The following is a 15,205-nucleotide window of genomic DNA, read 5'->3' on the forward strand; positions in this document are numbered from 1 at the left end:
CTGAATGAAAGCTTTTCTTGGTTTCTTGACACTCCCTGGAGGCACTATCAATCCCTTACTGTGTGCTAAAGAGTGCATTCAATTTATATTCAGAAATCAATTAGATGCCAGACTTTGGGTGTTTGAATACTTATATCATCACTGTCTTCTGGAGTGTGCAAGGGTGACTTTTGCCTCCTTTCACATCATATTTCCAAAGGGGATAAAACCTGCCTCCCCTCCAAATAGAGAGTGCCCTCAAGTCATTTAAAACACAATATTCCCTGACAGTCCACTCTTATATTGTCAGTGGTCCCCTTTCTTTAGGGACACTTGGCAATATCTGGAGACATTTTTGGTTGTCACACTGAAGGGGCAGATGCTACTGTAGCAGGTAGAGACCAATAATGCTGCTAAATAACCCACAATACACACAGGACAGCCTCCAGAACAAAGAAGTATCTTGCTCAAAATGGCTATGGTGCTGAAGTTGAGAAACCCTAGTCTAAGTAAAAAGAGGGTGCAGTGTATGTAGAAGGGACCTGAATGGTCCATTCCTTCCAATCAAATTCCTGACTTCAACTCTTAGTGTATAAAAGTGCTAGAGTTGCTGTAGTGCACAGTATTCCTAACCTGAATACTGTGATTATTCCCCAAAATAACAGAATGTATTCTGTTTTTTAACTCCTAAAAACTCTTTTTTAGTTCTTGAGCAATCCCTAACCTTAAATAGTTGCTCACTACATGGTGATCTCCTAAGGCTGGAGTAGGGTCTTACACCCAGAAACTCAGTGAGACCTTGTCTCTAAATAAAATACAAAATAGGTCTGGGGGTGTGAGGTAATGCAAGAAGGTTTAGAGGTGAAATGGTTGGGTTATCGGCCTTAGTCAATGAGTTAATTAATCCCTTGATGGTATTCCCTGAGTGGTAACTGTAGGCAGGTAGGGTGTGGCTGAGAAGGTGGGTCGCTGGGGTGTCTTTGGGGTATATATTTTGTCATTTTTGAGCAGAGTTCTCTCTCTGCTTCCTGGTGTGATATCTTCAGCTGCTTCCCTTCACTATACTCCTCCACCATGGTGTTCAGCCTCACTTCAAGACCCAAGGAATGGAACCTGCTGTCTATAGACTGAGACCTCTGAAACCGTGAGCCCCCAAATAAACTCAAAAATTGTTCTTGTCAGGTCTTTTAGTCAGAGCAATGGAAAAGCTGACTAAAATATATACATTTCCAAATTACTAGAGACTGGCACAAGAGTACAACAGGGATTCAACTGATTCAATAAGAATCTTCTAAAGGCTTTCATTTAAAAGAAGGAAGAGCAATCATTCTTCACACCCAGTTGTAGTATCTGATATCCAGTCAAATCAATCTTGTGCTATTTCAGTGTCTACTGTGTGACCCGTTTAATATGTATTGGGAAGCAGTTCCTAACCAAATCAGACAATGGGCTTCATTGTATTCATAGTCTACTTGAGGATATACGCAATTACCCTTGCACCTATAATACAGCGTGGCAGGTGCTATGGCAGGGGAAGTACAGATCCAGCTTTCTGTTGGGAACAAATTAAAGGCTATCAAAGCCAACTCAGCTTCTTGGGGATCTGGGAAGGCTTTCAGGAATGGAGACTTAAGTTTAAGTTCAAAGACTTAGAGTCAATAAAAATCAAAAAGTAAGGAGGGAGGGGCAAAAAAGCCAATAAGTGTCCCACGTATTTTAATCTTTAAATCATTTTAGTCAATTTTAAATTTTCAATTGGGATAAATTGTGAATATTCACAGATATATACACATATACCTGGAGAGAGATCTAAATATATTTAATATTAATTATTGATATAATATACAGACATATACTTATTAGGAATATTTCCAAATGTGTATATTCAAATGAATCTTTTTTTGCATTGAACCTTTAATAGTCTTTTTTTTTTTTTTTTTTGGTACTGGGGATTGAACTCAGGGGCACTCTACCACTGAGCTACATCCCCAGACCTATTTTGAATTCTATTTAGAGACAAGGTCTCACTGAGTTGCTTAGCCTCTTGCTTTTCACTGAGGCTGGCTTTGAACTTGCAATCCTCTTGCATCAGCCTCCAGAGCTACTGGATTACAGGCCTGTGCCACTGTGCCCGGCTGGTAGTCTTATTTTGATCTTTCGAAGTTGTAAAGTTTTTTCTGAAGTATATATTGCACATACCTTCTGTTCTGCCATATATAATTCATTTTGAAAATTTGTTACTCTTGTTGATGTTGTAAATTTACTCATTCACTTCTCTTATACCTTCTAATAAATAAAATAGTTTCTTCTTTTAAAAAAAAGTGAAGAGGGGCTGGGGATGTGGCTCAAGCGGTAGCACGCTCACCTGGCTCACCCTGGCTCGCCCAGGTTCGATCCTCAGCACCACATACAAACAAAGATGTTGTGTCTGCCAAAAACTAAAAATAAATAAATACTAAAATTCAAAAAAAAAAAGTGAGGAGGGAGAGAGAATAGTATTGTAGTTAAATGAAATTGCATATACCAATGTTCAGATGCAAAAAACATGGCACATTTAGGGATGACTCCCTTCAAGTCTAGAGAGAGAGTAGGAGGTGGAAAGTATATTCTAGTGATTTCCTGTAGATATAGAGCACTTTATAGCTCCATTCTCAAATAGATGACTGTAAGAAAAATTCAAAAAAAAAGTTGCTAGAAAATGTATATCTCAGCTGGGTGCTGTGCTGCACTCTTGTATGTCTAGTGGCACCTCAGACTGAAGCAAAAGGATAATGAGTTCAAAGCCTGCCTTAGCAACTTAGCAAGGTCCTAAGCAACTCAGTGAGACTGTCTCTGAATAAAATATTTTTTAAAAGCTAGAGATGTGGCTTAGTTAAGCACCCCTGGGTTCAATCCCCTGTACCAAAAGAAAAAAAAAAGGAAATGTATATCTCACCATATGTTATTTCTAACTTGCTTTATTTATATTATTATTAATGTGAAAATATGTGACAAAATTAGGAGAAAAGAAGGGATTTGTTCACCCTCCCTTCTCCCTGTAGCTTGTTTTTTTTTAAAAAAGAAGTAAAATAAACCAGTCATGGTGACACACGCCTGTAATCTCAGCAATTTGGGAGGCTGAGGTAAAGGGATCGCAGTTGGAGGACAGTCTCAGCATTTTAGTGCCGCAGTCTGGCTGGGCACAAATCACCGAGCCACCACAAAGCACTTGTATGTTCAAACAGGAAATTTTATTGCCTGAACTCCAACAGCACTCCACGCACACTCCCCGGGAACTCTCCTGAACGCCACCCACGCGGCCCCTCTCCGGCACACCACACCAACCGGAACCCCTTCCACCAGAACTTCACCAACCAACATGAACTCCCCTCCCCAGGAAATCCCCGGGAGAACTCCAAAGTAGCGGGGCCCTAGGTGGACAGCAGGGGTCTGTATACAATTGAATCAATCCAAAGTCATCTTAATGGCTCGCCTCTCAACCATTACTTCTGGCAAAATGCCAGGGGCCATTCCAACTCGGCTGTGGCTCTCAACATTTTAGAGAAGGCTTAAGCAATTTAGTAAGACCCCAAGGAATAAAAAAAGGGGGGTGCTGGGGATATAACTCAGTGGTAAAGCTTTCTTAAATTCAATCCCCAGGACGAAAAAAAAAAGGGGGGGGTCCACTTTCACCAACCTCTCTACCCCCAACCTCCCTAGCTTCAAAAACTTATTTGCTGATTGCAGAAATCTTAAACCAAGGATATCTTTTGAGAGGCTAAACCTTCTTGTTATTTGACTTGTGGTGTTCTGCAGGTGAGGGGCCCTTCCCTGGGATCATCGATCTGTTTGGAAGTGGTGGTGGCCTTTGTGAATACAGAGCCAGCCTCCTGGCAGGGCATGGTTTTGCTGTGCTTGCTCTGGCTTACTTCAGATTTGAAGACCTCCCTGAATATTTGAGTGATATGCGCCTGGAGTACTTTGAAGAAGCTGTAGACTTTATGCTACAGCATCCAAAGGTGGGTTCTGTAACTTGCTGAATTCAGAGGAGAGGGGGTCAAGTGGACACAGGGCTGGATTCAAAAGCCCTACCAGGACATTGGAACTAGAAATAAGCAGGAAGACACAGTGCTCCTTCAAAAGTTACTAGTAATATTCTTTCCATGTCCAACCATCTTTCTCCCATCTGTGCCAATGTCTTGGCTGGGCACAGAATCACGAGCCACCACACAGCTTTGTAGATTCAAACAGCAATTCTTTATTCTCGAACTACACCGGCCTCCACACACGCTCTGGGGCAATCCCAGTTCTCCTCCGTCCAATTCACCTACTCCATGAGGCTTTTTTTCCAATATCCCATTTTAATCTCACAAGAACTCAACGGGAACAAGCAGCAGGAACACCCTAATCCCGGCAGCAATAATCTTCAACCTCCAACTTCCCTAAAACCCCTATTGTCTTAAACCAGGAACGCCCTAAACCCAAGGACCGGGATACTTCCTCAAACCTGATCAGCTCTAAACCCGGATCTGCCTTGGTCCTAGCAAGGTCACCTTACATGCAATGTCAACAGCGAAATCCATTTAACATAGGGTACGCTAGCAAGGAAATTTTGATGCGTCATTCCTACTTGGCAATGGCCCTCAGCACATCTGTAAGACTTGACTGTTCAGTTTCTTTTGTAACCATTTACTATAATCCAAAAAGCAATAAAACAATACTAACTTTGAGTTTTGGTTCTGTATATACCACACAGCAGCCTAATCATCCTGAATAAGGCAACTGATCTCTCTAAAGTTTAATTTTTCTCATTTATAATATTAACGTAAATGTGTAGTGGGAAAAGTTTGAGTATACAGAGACATTTTTGAGATAATTGGTGACTTTTGAATAGGAATTGTGTATTTGATGATATTAAGGAATCATTAATGTTAAGTGTAATAATAGTATTATGGTTTGATAAAAGAAATCTTTGATAACAGAAAAAAAGTTAATTCAAACATTTTGGTATGCTTATAAATAATGGAATGATACATACTCTTTGCTACCATCTAGATTTAAAGAGACCCAAACATTCTAATACTAAAGATAAGATGTTCTTCAAGGCCTGTGGGATAATCTAATCTTATTGGAGTTTAGGGACTGGTCTCTTAGCAAAGTTGCTAAAACCTAGATGATCTTAAACTTCGAAGGGTAGTTTATTTAGAGGAGATAAGGCCTGCCACAGTCTTGGCTGGGCACAGAATCACGAGCCACCACACAGCTTTGTAGATTCAAACAGCAAATCTTTATTCCCAAACTCACACCGGCCTCCACACACGTACTGGGGCAATCCCAGTTCTGCTGCCACCCAATTCACCTACCCACGAGGCTTTTTTCCCAAAGTGCTCTCTGAATCTCACGAGAACTCAACGGCAGCTCAGGCAGGAGGAACGCCCTAATTCCAGCAGCAATAATCCTCAACATCGAACTTCCCTAAAATCCAAGGTCTTAAACTGGGAGTGCCCTTAACCCAAGGACCGGGATACTTCCTCAAACCTGATCAGCTCTAAACCCGGACCCGCCTTGGTCTTTGAGCAAGGTCACCTTACATGCAATGTCAACAGCGAAATCATTAACATGGGGTATGCTAGCAAGGAAATTTTGATGCGTCATTTCTACTTGGTAATGGCCCTCAGCATCTCCCCCCTTCTGATTAATTAAACAACAAGCAATGTGGCTTAAGGACCGTGCCTGGTAGGTTGTCCAATTCAACATATGGTTCTTACCCGTCATGGGAAAACTGACCTTTAGGCGTCAGCCTCCTGTCTTAGGTTGAATCCACTGCAATCAGATCAACCCGTCACTGACTACCGGTCCAGCATTCAGCCATGCTTGTGGATAGGCCTATGCACCAGTGGGGGGGTGAGGTTCTTGCCTCACCTCTGTTGGCCCCCAAATTTAGCCTTGGTGCCAGTGGGGGGGTGAGGTACTTTGCCTCACCTCTGTTGGCCCCCAAATTTTAGACCATCACTAGTAGAAGGGAGGAAGATACAGAAATGCCACGACACCAAGCCAATTGACGGCTCCTTTGGAAAAATTGCGTCACTGGTGACACCATCAGCAAAGATGCCAGCATTACCACAATTAACATGGGGTGAGCTGGCAAGGAAATTGCATCACTGGTGACACCATCAGCAAAGATATGCCAGCAGTACCACAATTCGCTGCATCAGATGATATTTCACAATGCATGCAACTGATATATAGTCCAGGCAAGTTCTGCAGGCAGTTCAAATCGGAGGAGTCTATCAATATGTCCATTTCCTCCCAAAGTAAATCGAGTCCTTGATTGAGCATAACTTGTTGAGTTATATTCATTGATGCATCAGTTTATACAGTTACTGTGATGGCTATCATAGAAGCTGTAGTTTGGTTTTATCTCAGTCTTCACCGGAATTGGGATGGAGATGGGAATTCTGGCAATGATGCTAAAGAGACATTATCCTGAACAGAATTATTAAATATAATGAAAAGGAAAGGTGAAAGTAAACAAACAGATCTGTTAACCTCCTAAAAAACAATCCTTAACAGCTGTTTACCTAATTTAAATTAGTAAGCAAACAGATCTGTTAACCACCTTTAAAAACAATCATTAACAGCTGTTTACCTAATTTAAATTAAACCATTTAAATCACGTGAATAATAAAAAAAAAATTCGGATCCATTTTTTCATGAGCGCTCCTCATATATGAAATATGGACATACACACATACAGACATACAACACAAAACAGTGCACACATAACATACAACACATAAGACAATAAAGGCCTTGTAGTTTTACCTAGGTGAAATCTCCATTGCAATGTTTAAAAACTCTAGTCAAAAAATAAAACCCAGTCAAAAAATAAAACTGATCAGAAAAACATTAACCTAGGTTTGTATGAGCTCAAAAAATAAAATAGAACTTTACGATGTGGGAAAAATGCAATAATAAAATAGATATTGAAAAAAAGCACCGTGGTTAATCACTGTCGCAGATGTAAGAATAGCCAAGCTGGAGCTCTGGATATCAGCTGTTATGGATTTGAGTCAAATCATCTTCTTTTTCTGTAGAAATTGCTTTAGTTAATCTCTCTGGAATCCAAATCGGCTGCTGTTCTCCCTGTGGAAACACACAAAGGGAACCCTGATTCCAGACAATAACTGGATCTGGGCCTTTCCATTGTCCTGTTAGAATATCTTTCCAAAGTACCTTAGGCTTATGTACATTTTTCGGGTACATATGTCTTTCCGCAGCACTAAGTCCTGATGAATCCAAATTTAAAAAGTTTAGAGTAAAAAGGGTTATTTTAAGTTTATCTTTGGGGGATATATACCCCTTACCAATTCCCTCTTTTTGCTTTAATAGGTACGTTTTAATAGTTTGATGAGCTCTTTCAACTATGCCTTGTCCCTGTGGATTGTATGGGATTCCTGTTATATGAGTAATTCCAAATGATGAGCAAAATTGTTTAAAAGAGGCAGATGTATAACCAGGACCGTTATCAGTTTTTAACTGTTTAGGAACACCCACAGTGGCAAAATTTTGTAAGCAATGAGCTATAACATCTTTAGTTTTTTCTCCGGCATGAAGGGAGCCCATCAAAAATCCAGAAGAAGTATCAACTGTAACATGTAAATATTTTAATTTTCCAAATTCTGGCAAGTGTGTGACGTCCATCTGCCAAATATGGTTAGGTATCAGTCCTCTAGGATTGACTCCAAGATTAACTTGTGGTAGAAAGGTCACACAATTTTGACATTGTTTTATTATATGCCTGGCTTGTTCCTTAGTTATTTTAAAACGCTTTTGTAAAGTATTAGCATTAACATGATACCTTTTATGAAAATTTGTAGCTTCTTCTAATGTAGAGAAAATATGTACGTCATGTGTAGTTTTATCTGCTAAATCATTGCCCAAACTAAGGGCTCCAGGCAATCCTGTATGTGCCCTAATATGTCCTATAAAGAATGGATCTTTTCTGTCCCATATTAGACTTTGTATAGTGGAAAACAAAGAAAAAACAGTAGAAGAAGGGGAAATCCTACCAGCATCTTCAAGGGAATTAATAGCATTAACTATATATTGACTATCAGAAAATAAATTAAATACAGAATCTTTGAACATCACAAAAGCTTGTAAAACTGCATTAAGCTCTACCTTTTGAGCTGATTGTTTGGGTACTAAAAATGTAAAAGTTTGATCAGGGGTAACTACAGCTGCTGTACCATTATTAGACCCATCAGTGAATATATTTGGAGCATTCATGATAGGTGTTTTCCTTGTCATTTTAGGAAAAACTACAGGATGCTTAGACCAAAAAGACAACAAAGGATTCGATGGCAAATGATTATCAAATGAAACATTAGATTTACACGTGATTATTGCCCAAGTATTTAACTCATTAGCTAACTCATCAATTTGATCCATAGTATATGGAGTAATAATTTTATTGGGAGAAATCCCAAACACTCCCTTTGCTGCTCTTATTCCTTTGAGTATTAATTGTCCTACAGCCTCAGGATATCTAGTAAGAATAGTGTTAGGAGAATAAGATAAATGTATCCACAATAATGGACCTTCTTGCCAAAATACTCCTGTAGGAATATTTTTTGTTGGTAGTACAATAAATAATAAAGGCAAACTTATATCAATTCTATCTAGATGCATATTTTCCATATATGCTTCAATAATTTTTAATGCCTTTCTAGCTTTAGGAGTTAACATTCGGGGTGAATTTGGATCTGATGGACCTTTTAGAATATCAAATAAAGGTCCCAACTCTCCTGTTGGTATGCCTAGATAAGGCCTTATCCAATTTATGTCTCCCAATAACTTTTGAAAATCGTTGAGTGATTTGAGTTGATCTACTCGTATTTGAATTTTCGGTGGACGGACCATGGTTGAGGATAATAGAACCCCTAAATAATTAATTGGAAAATTTAATTGTACTTTATCTATTCCTATCTCTAGATTATAATTTTTTAATAAGTTCGTAAGTGTGGCATAACATTCCAGCAATATGTTTTTATCTTTATGCGCTAATAATACATCATCCATATAGTGAAATATTTTTAGTTCAGGATTTTGATTTCTAAGTGGCTGGATTGCTTTATTTACATAGATTTGACACATAGTTGGACTGTTAGCCATACCTTGAGGGAGTACTTTCCACTCATATCTCTCATCAGGACCTTCATGATTTAATGCAGGGACAGTAAATGCAAAACGTGGACTATCCTCGGGATGAATTGGAATAGAAAAAAAACAATCTTTAATATCTATAGATAAGACATGCCACGTTTTTGGTAAAGCAGACAATTGAGGAATCCCTGATTGAGCAGGTCCCATAATAACCATCTCATTATTAATGGCTCTTAAATCTTGCAATAATCTCCATTTACCCGATTTCTTTTTGATGACAAAAATGGGAGTATTATGGGGAGATATGGAAGGTTGTAAATGTCCTTCCGCTAATTGTTGTTTGACCAGATCATGGGCTACTTGTATCTTTTCTTTAGTCAAGGGCCACTGAGGAACCCACACTGGTCTTTCTGATTTCCAAGTAATTTTGATTGTCTCAGTGGCCCTTTCTGAAAATCCGACCCATGTCTGTCTGTTCCTAGATCTAATTGGACTGGTGCTGCTAAACCTTGTTCTTGTTTTCCTAATCTTTTTTCTTTCTTAACACCTTGTCTAGCCCTAGTAGTGGGCGCATTAGAATTGATGTTATTTGTTAACATCAAACCTAGTTGATCCAGGACATCTCGTCCCCATAGATTAATAGGAAGGTGATCCAAAACATATGGCTGTGTAGTTCCTTCACATCCTTCAGGATCCTTCCAATCTAATACCATAGAACTTCTATGGGGATTAGTCGCCACTCCTAGGCCTCGAAGCGTTTGAGTGGCTTGTTGTAATGGCCAATGTTTTGGCCATTCTCGACGAGATATGATGCTAAGGTCAGCACCTGTGTCCAGTAGCCCATTAAACTCGTGACCTTGAATATTTAGTTTTAGCATCGGGCGAGAATCTAAATTTAAAGACAACATAGCCCAATCTACACCTGTGGAGCCTAATCCCTTAGAACCTCTTTCTATATTATGACTAGAGAACTTATTATGTAGGCTGGGTATTATTAACAATTGTGCTATTCTATCTCCAGGTGAAATTACTGATATACCTCCTGGAGAACTAGCTATAATTTTTATTTCACCTACATAATCGGGATCAATTACCCCAGGACTTATCATAAGTCCTTTTAATGTAGATGAACTACGTCCCAATAATAAGCCTACTGTTCCTTGGGGAAGAGGTCCTTTTACTCCTGTAGGAATGATTTGAACTCCCATCTCTGGAGTTAGTACTGCTCTGGCAGAGGCGCAGATGTCCAACCCTGCGCTCCCTCGGGTTTGTCTGATGAGGGATTTAATGGACAATGTGTCCTGGGCACCACCCTGATGGTGTTGCTGGGTTCCTCCACTGCCCCGTATATTTGTGGTTGTGGGCCCCGGAGCATTGGGCCCCTCAGTCCGTTTTTTGGCAATGAAGCCTGATGCCTTTCTCCACGATATCGTGGGTAAATACCTGATCCTTGTCCGTTTTTTGATAACGGAGTACCTTCTATGGTGGTTTGAGAACGGCATTCATTAGCCCAATGTCTCCCTCTACGGCATCGTGGGCAAATACCCGGTATTCTATTCCTTTGATTTCTAGTTTTGTTAAAACCTCCTCTTATAGGGCAACTCCTTTTAAAATGTCCTGTTTGTTCGCAATTATAGCATGTTTCTGGCCTGGCATCTAAAGCCTGTTGTACTGCAGCTGCCAAGACTTGCCCTTGTTCATTAATATCTCTACATAGTTTAATATATGTATTTAAGTCTTCATGTCTCCATGGTCTAATAACCTCTCTGCAGCAACGATTCGCTTGGTCATAAGCCAGTTGTTTTATTAATGGCATTGCTTGATCTGTATCCCCAAAAATTTTGGCGGCTGTTTGAATAAGCCTATCTACAAAGTCAGCGTAAGGTTCATTAGGTCTCTGTATTGCCTTAGATAGCTGACCTTGTGAATCTCCATGTCCTTGTAAAGTCTTCCATGCCCTAACTGCGTCTGCAGCAATTTGTGCATATATAGCAGGATCATATTCAATTTGTTGCCGTTGACCCTCATAAGGTCCTTTTCCTAAAAGCATATCTAGATTTCTTTGAGGGTAACCGGCTGCTGCATTTCGCCTAGCTGTCTCCGTGCAAAATTCCTCATTGGCAACTTTCCATAACAAATATTGTCCTCCATTTAGCACAGATTTACACATGCTAGCCCAATCTGCTGGCGTCATGTCCAAGTTAGTAATGGATTCGACCATGCTTACCGTGAAGGGAGCTTGGGGACCGTAGGTTGTTACAGCCTCCTTTAACTGCTTCACTGTTTTAAAATCTAAAGCACGGTGAATTCGCTGCCCTCCTACCTGTTCAAGTACAGGGCATGCTAATCTTTGAGGTCCTGTCTCAGGATCCCACTTATCAACTACGGGGTTTGAGGGCCACTCAGCTGTTTCTATCGGTGGGGCTGTTGGTTGAATTACACCCTCTGGTGATAAAACGGAGTTAGTAACAGCCTCTTGTTGTGGCCTTTTTCCTAATAACCCCTTTTCCTTTAAATTTTCTTCCTCTGTCTGACTAGCTCGAGAGACCTTCTCTTTTGCTTGAATGGTCTGAATCTCTAACACTTTGCTTAACACCTTTTCGGTTTCTTTTTTACTAATTTCTAATCTTCTATAAAAATAACGCAACCCAATAAGATAACACAAAACAAAACCGCAACTGAATGAAACAAAAACTGAATAAAAATTCGCTGTATCAATTTTCTCTTTCTCTGGGCTGACAAACTTCAAACCTTGAGCCATCCATTTTTCCCAGTTTGCCTGAGAAATTTCTAGGGACAGGCAGCTTGAAACAAAAACTAAATAAATCAAAACAAGAACACATTGCTTTTTAAAATAGTCACCCATTCTCTCGCCTTCCCTCAGGGGCGAGGAATTTCACTTACCTCCAAGTTTCAGACGCTCCGCGTACGGGCCACCAAATGCCGCAGTCTTGGCTGGGCACAGAATCACGAGCCACCACACAGCTTTGTAGATTCAAACAGCAAATCTTTATTCCCAAACTCACACCGGCCTCCACACACGTACTGGGGCAATCCCAGTTCTGCTGCCACCCAATTCACCTACCCACGAGGCTTTTTTCCCAAAGTGCTCTCTGAATCTCACGAGAACTCAACGGCAGCTCAGGCAGGAGGAACGCCCTAATTCCAGCAGCAATAATCCTCAACATCGAACTTCCCTAAAATCCAAGGTCTTAAACTGGGAGTGCCCTTAACCCAAGGACCGGGATACTTCCTCAAACCTGATCAGCTCTAAACCCGGATCCGCCTTGGTCTTTGAGCAAGGTCACCTTACATGCAATGTCAACAGCGAAATCATTAACATGGGGTATGCTAGCAAGGAAATTTTGATGCGTCATTTCTACTTGGTAATGGCCCTCAGCAAAGGCCCTGAAAAAATAAGAAACCAACATATACTACCAATTCTGCCCTTAAACCTGAAGGAAAGACTTCCATTCTCCACCTTTTAGTTTAGATTACCATACTTTGGCCCTCCTTTGACTGGACCCTTGCCCATAGAATAAGGCAGCTGAGGGACCAAGGGATTGTGTCCACCTGGAACCCACATGCTCTCCACCATGCCCTTGGGATCTGGAAACCCAGATTCTCTGCCTAACAGCTCTGACCCTGCTTCCTGCTCTATGCTCCTTCTTTGGGTCCATCAGTATGTATACTACACCTAGGCTTTAAACATGCATACTGGGTGTCTACACACAAATGTGAGAGGTCCCTCAAGGTATATAAAGGAGCCTGGAGTGGGAAGAGAAGGAGGCTGGCCCAGAGGCTGGAGTCAGTGATTGATTTGTTTTCCATGCCATGTCCCAATACAGAATTCCAGCAAGCTCTAAGATTTTAAATTTGAACCTGACCTTATAAATTGTTATGGTGGTGTATTTATCAAGCTTGGGGAAAAAATGATGCATTTATTTAACAGTTTGCTCATTTGACTTAGAGTATAAGGGCCTCTGTGTATATTCTTGACCCAGACTTCATACATATTAAGGGATGGCCTATATACTAGGAAATCAATTAATTTGTTTATTAGAAGACAACTTGAACTTCATAGATGTTGCATAAGAAAGCGAAGAAAATTGTGAGAAAGCTACTTAGAGAATGTGAAATCACTGTTTCGGTCCTCCACTTAGGAATTCTAAACTTGTTTTCTCTTTATTTTCTTATCAGGTGAAAGGTCCCAATGTTGGGCTTCTTGGTTTCTCCAAAGGAGGTGACCTATGTCTCTCGATGGCTTCTTTCTTGAAGGGCATCACAGCCACTGTACTTATCAACGCCTGTGTGGCCAACACAATAGCTCCTCTGCATTACAAGGATATGATTATTCCTGATCTTGGCAATGAGCTAAGTAAACAAAAAATCACTGAGTCAGGCCTTTTGAATTTGGTAGACATCTGGAAAAATCCACTGGAGGAACACAACCATCAAAGTCTTATTCCACTGGAAAAGGCACAGGGACCCTTCCTGTTTATTGTTGGCCTGGATGATCATAACTGGAAAAGTGAATTCTATGCTCATATAGCCTCTGAACGGTTACAAGCTCATGGAAAAAACAAACCCCAGATAATCTTCTATCCAGAAACTGGCCATTGTATTGACCCACCTTACTTTCCTCCTTCCACAGCCTCTGTGCATGCAATTTTGGGTGAAGCAGTATTCTACGGAGGTGAGCCTAGGGCTCATTCAAGGGCACAGGAAGATGCCTGGCAGCAAATTCAAATTTTTTTTCAAAAATATCTCAATGGTAAAAAATCTGTGCAGCACAGCAAAATATGACTTTGCAATCATAGACCAAATATCATTCATAAAAATATTAATTCTACAATTTCTGTTAGGCTTGCCAGAACACTTAGGAAACTTTTTATCACAAAAACAAACAGCTTCTTTGTCAGGTCCCGCTGGACTCAGCCTTTTCAACCCTCCTTCCTTCGCTGCTGGGCCCATTCCTCTCTCCCTGAACTTTACCCAATGTATAGATTTAAACCTGATCTTATCTGTATAGGATTAATCTTCATTTAGGCAAAAGAAATGTAAGAAGTGCTTGCCTGACTCTCAGTTGCTGGTCTACCTTCAGCCTTGTGTCTAGTTCTGAGGATGAGTTTCCGTATTGTTCTGAAATCTCATTTCTCCTTTGGGCCCTAATTGATCTAGTCTGAGCTTTGGAAACTTTCCCACTCAGGTCCCAAAAATATGGCTTCTGCCACATTTTTGCCATTATGCATTCCTGAAAATTTACTCAAGCCTTGTCCCCGACCGCTAGACTGATGACTGGGGGCACGTCCCTGTTGATATACTTCCTTTATGTTTACCATCTGTATGGATTCCCAGTTACTATATGGTCCCTGCCTGTCAGGAGGAATGCCCTTGATGCTAAGATTTCAGGACTTTACCTTGCGGGCCATGGCCTTCATCTTTGGATGTCATGTATACCTGCCAAATCAGACTTCCTCCCAGCACCATCTTGCTCCTGTTACTTTCCATGAGGGAAGGACTAGAATGGATCTGCTTCAACCCACTGCAGCTGAAGTACAATCTAGAGTCCGGAGATACCAGAGCAGAGGTCTTCCCTGAGCACAAGAAATTTTTTTCTGAGACGTCAGAGAAAACCTGAAGCTTTCTTCACATAAAATCATGGTTTCCTGGGACTGAGGTTTGGCTTAGTGGTAGAGCACTCACCTAGCACGTGCGAGGCACCACATAAAAATAAATAAGTAAAAAAATAATAATAAGTAAAATAAAGATTTGGTGTCCAACTACAACTAAACAAATATTTTTTTAAAATCATGGTTTCCTGGGTACATACAAAATCTTTCACCAAATTGAGTCTATCCAAGCAAATGCCCATTTGGTCCTAATGAATGAAATGAAAGATTCCAAAAAGGTAACTTGAATTTGACTAACTGTTAAAACTCTGGAGTGCAGTCATTCACCATATAGTATAATTTTCCATGATTTTAGCCCACAGCCAGCACAGGCTTCATAAATGAAGGTTCAGCTACGTGAGAAATCCAAAAGGGAGTTTGAATTAAAGAGACAGACTCTAATTACC

General features: G+C 40.5%; 1 protein-coding gene across 1 annotated transcript in view; it reads left to right on the forward strand.

Moving 5' to 3' along the window:
• ACOT6 (acyl-CoA thioesterase 6) overlaps window positions 1–14,890 on the forward strand; it is a 41,300-nt gene extending 26,410 nt beyond the window's left edge. Inside the window, exons 3-4 of the mRNA XM_081289502.1 lie at window positions 3,775–3,977; window positions 13,327–14,890. Coding sequence (XP_081145628.1) covers window positions 3,775–3,977; window positions 13,327–13,932 — 809 coding nt within the window. The 3' untranslated portion in view covers window positions 13,933–14,890. The remainder of the gene's footprint in view (window positions 1–3,774; window positions 3,978–13,326) is intronic.
• Window positions 14,891–15,205: the final 315 nt, after the last annotated feature.

Source organism: Spermophilus citellus (assembly GCF_964194105.1).
Source record: "Spermophilus citellus genome assembly, chromosome: 4".
NCBI lineage: Eukaryota > Metazoa > Chordata > Mammalia > Rodentia > Sciuridae > Spermophilus > Spermophilus citellus.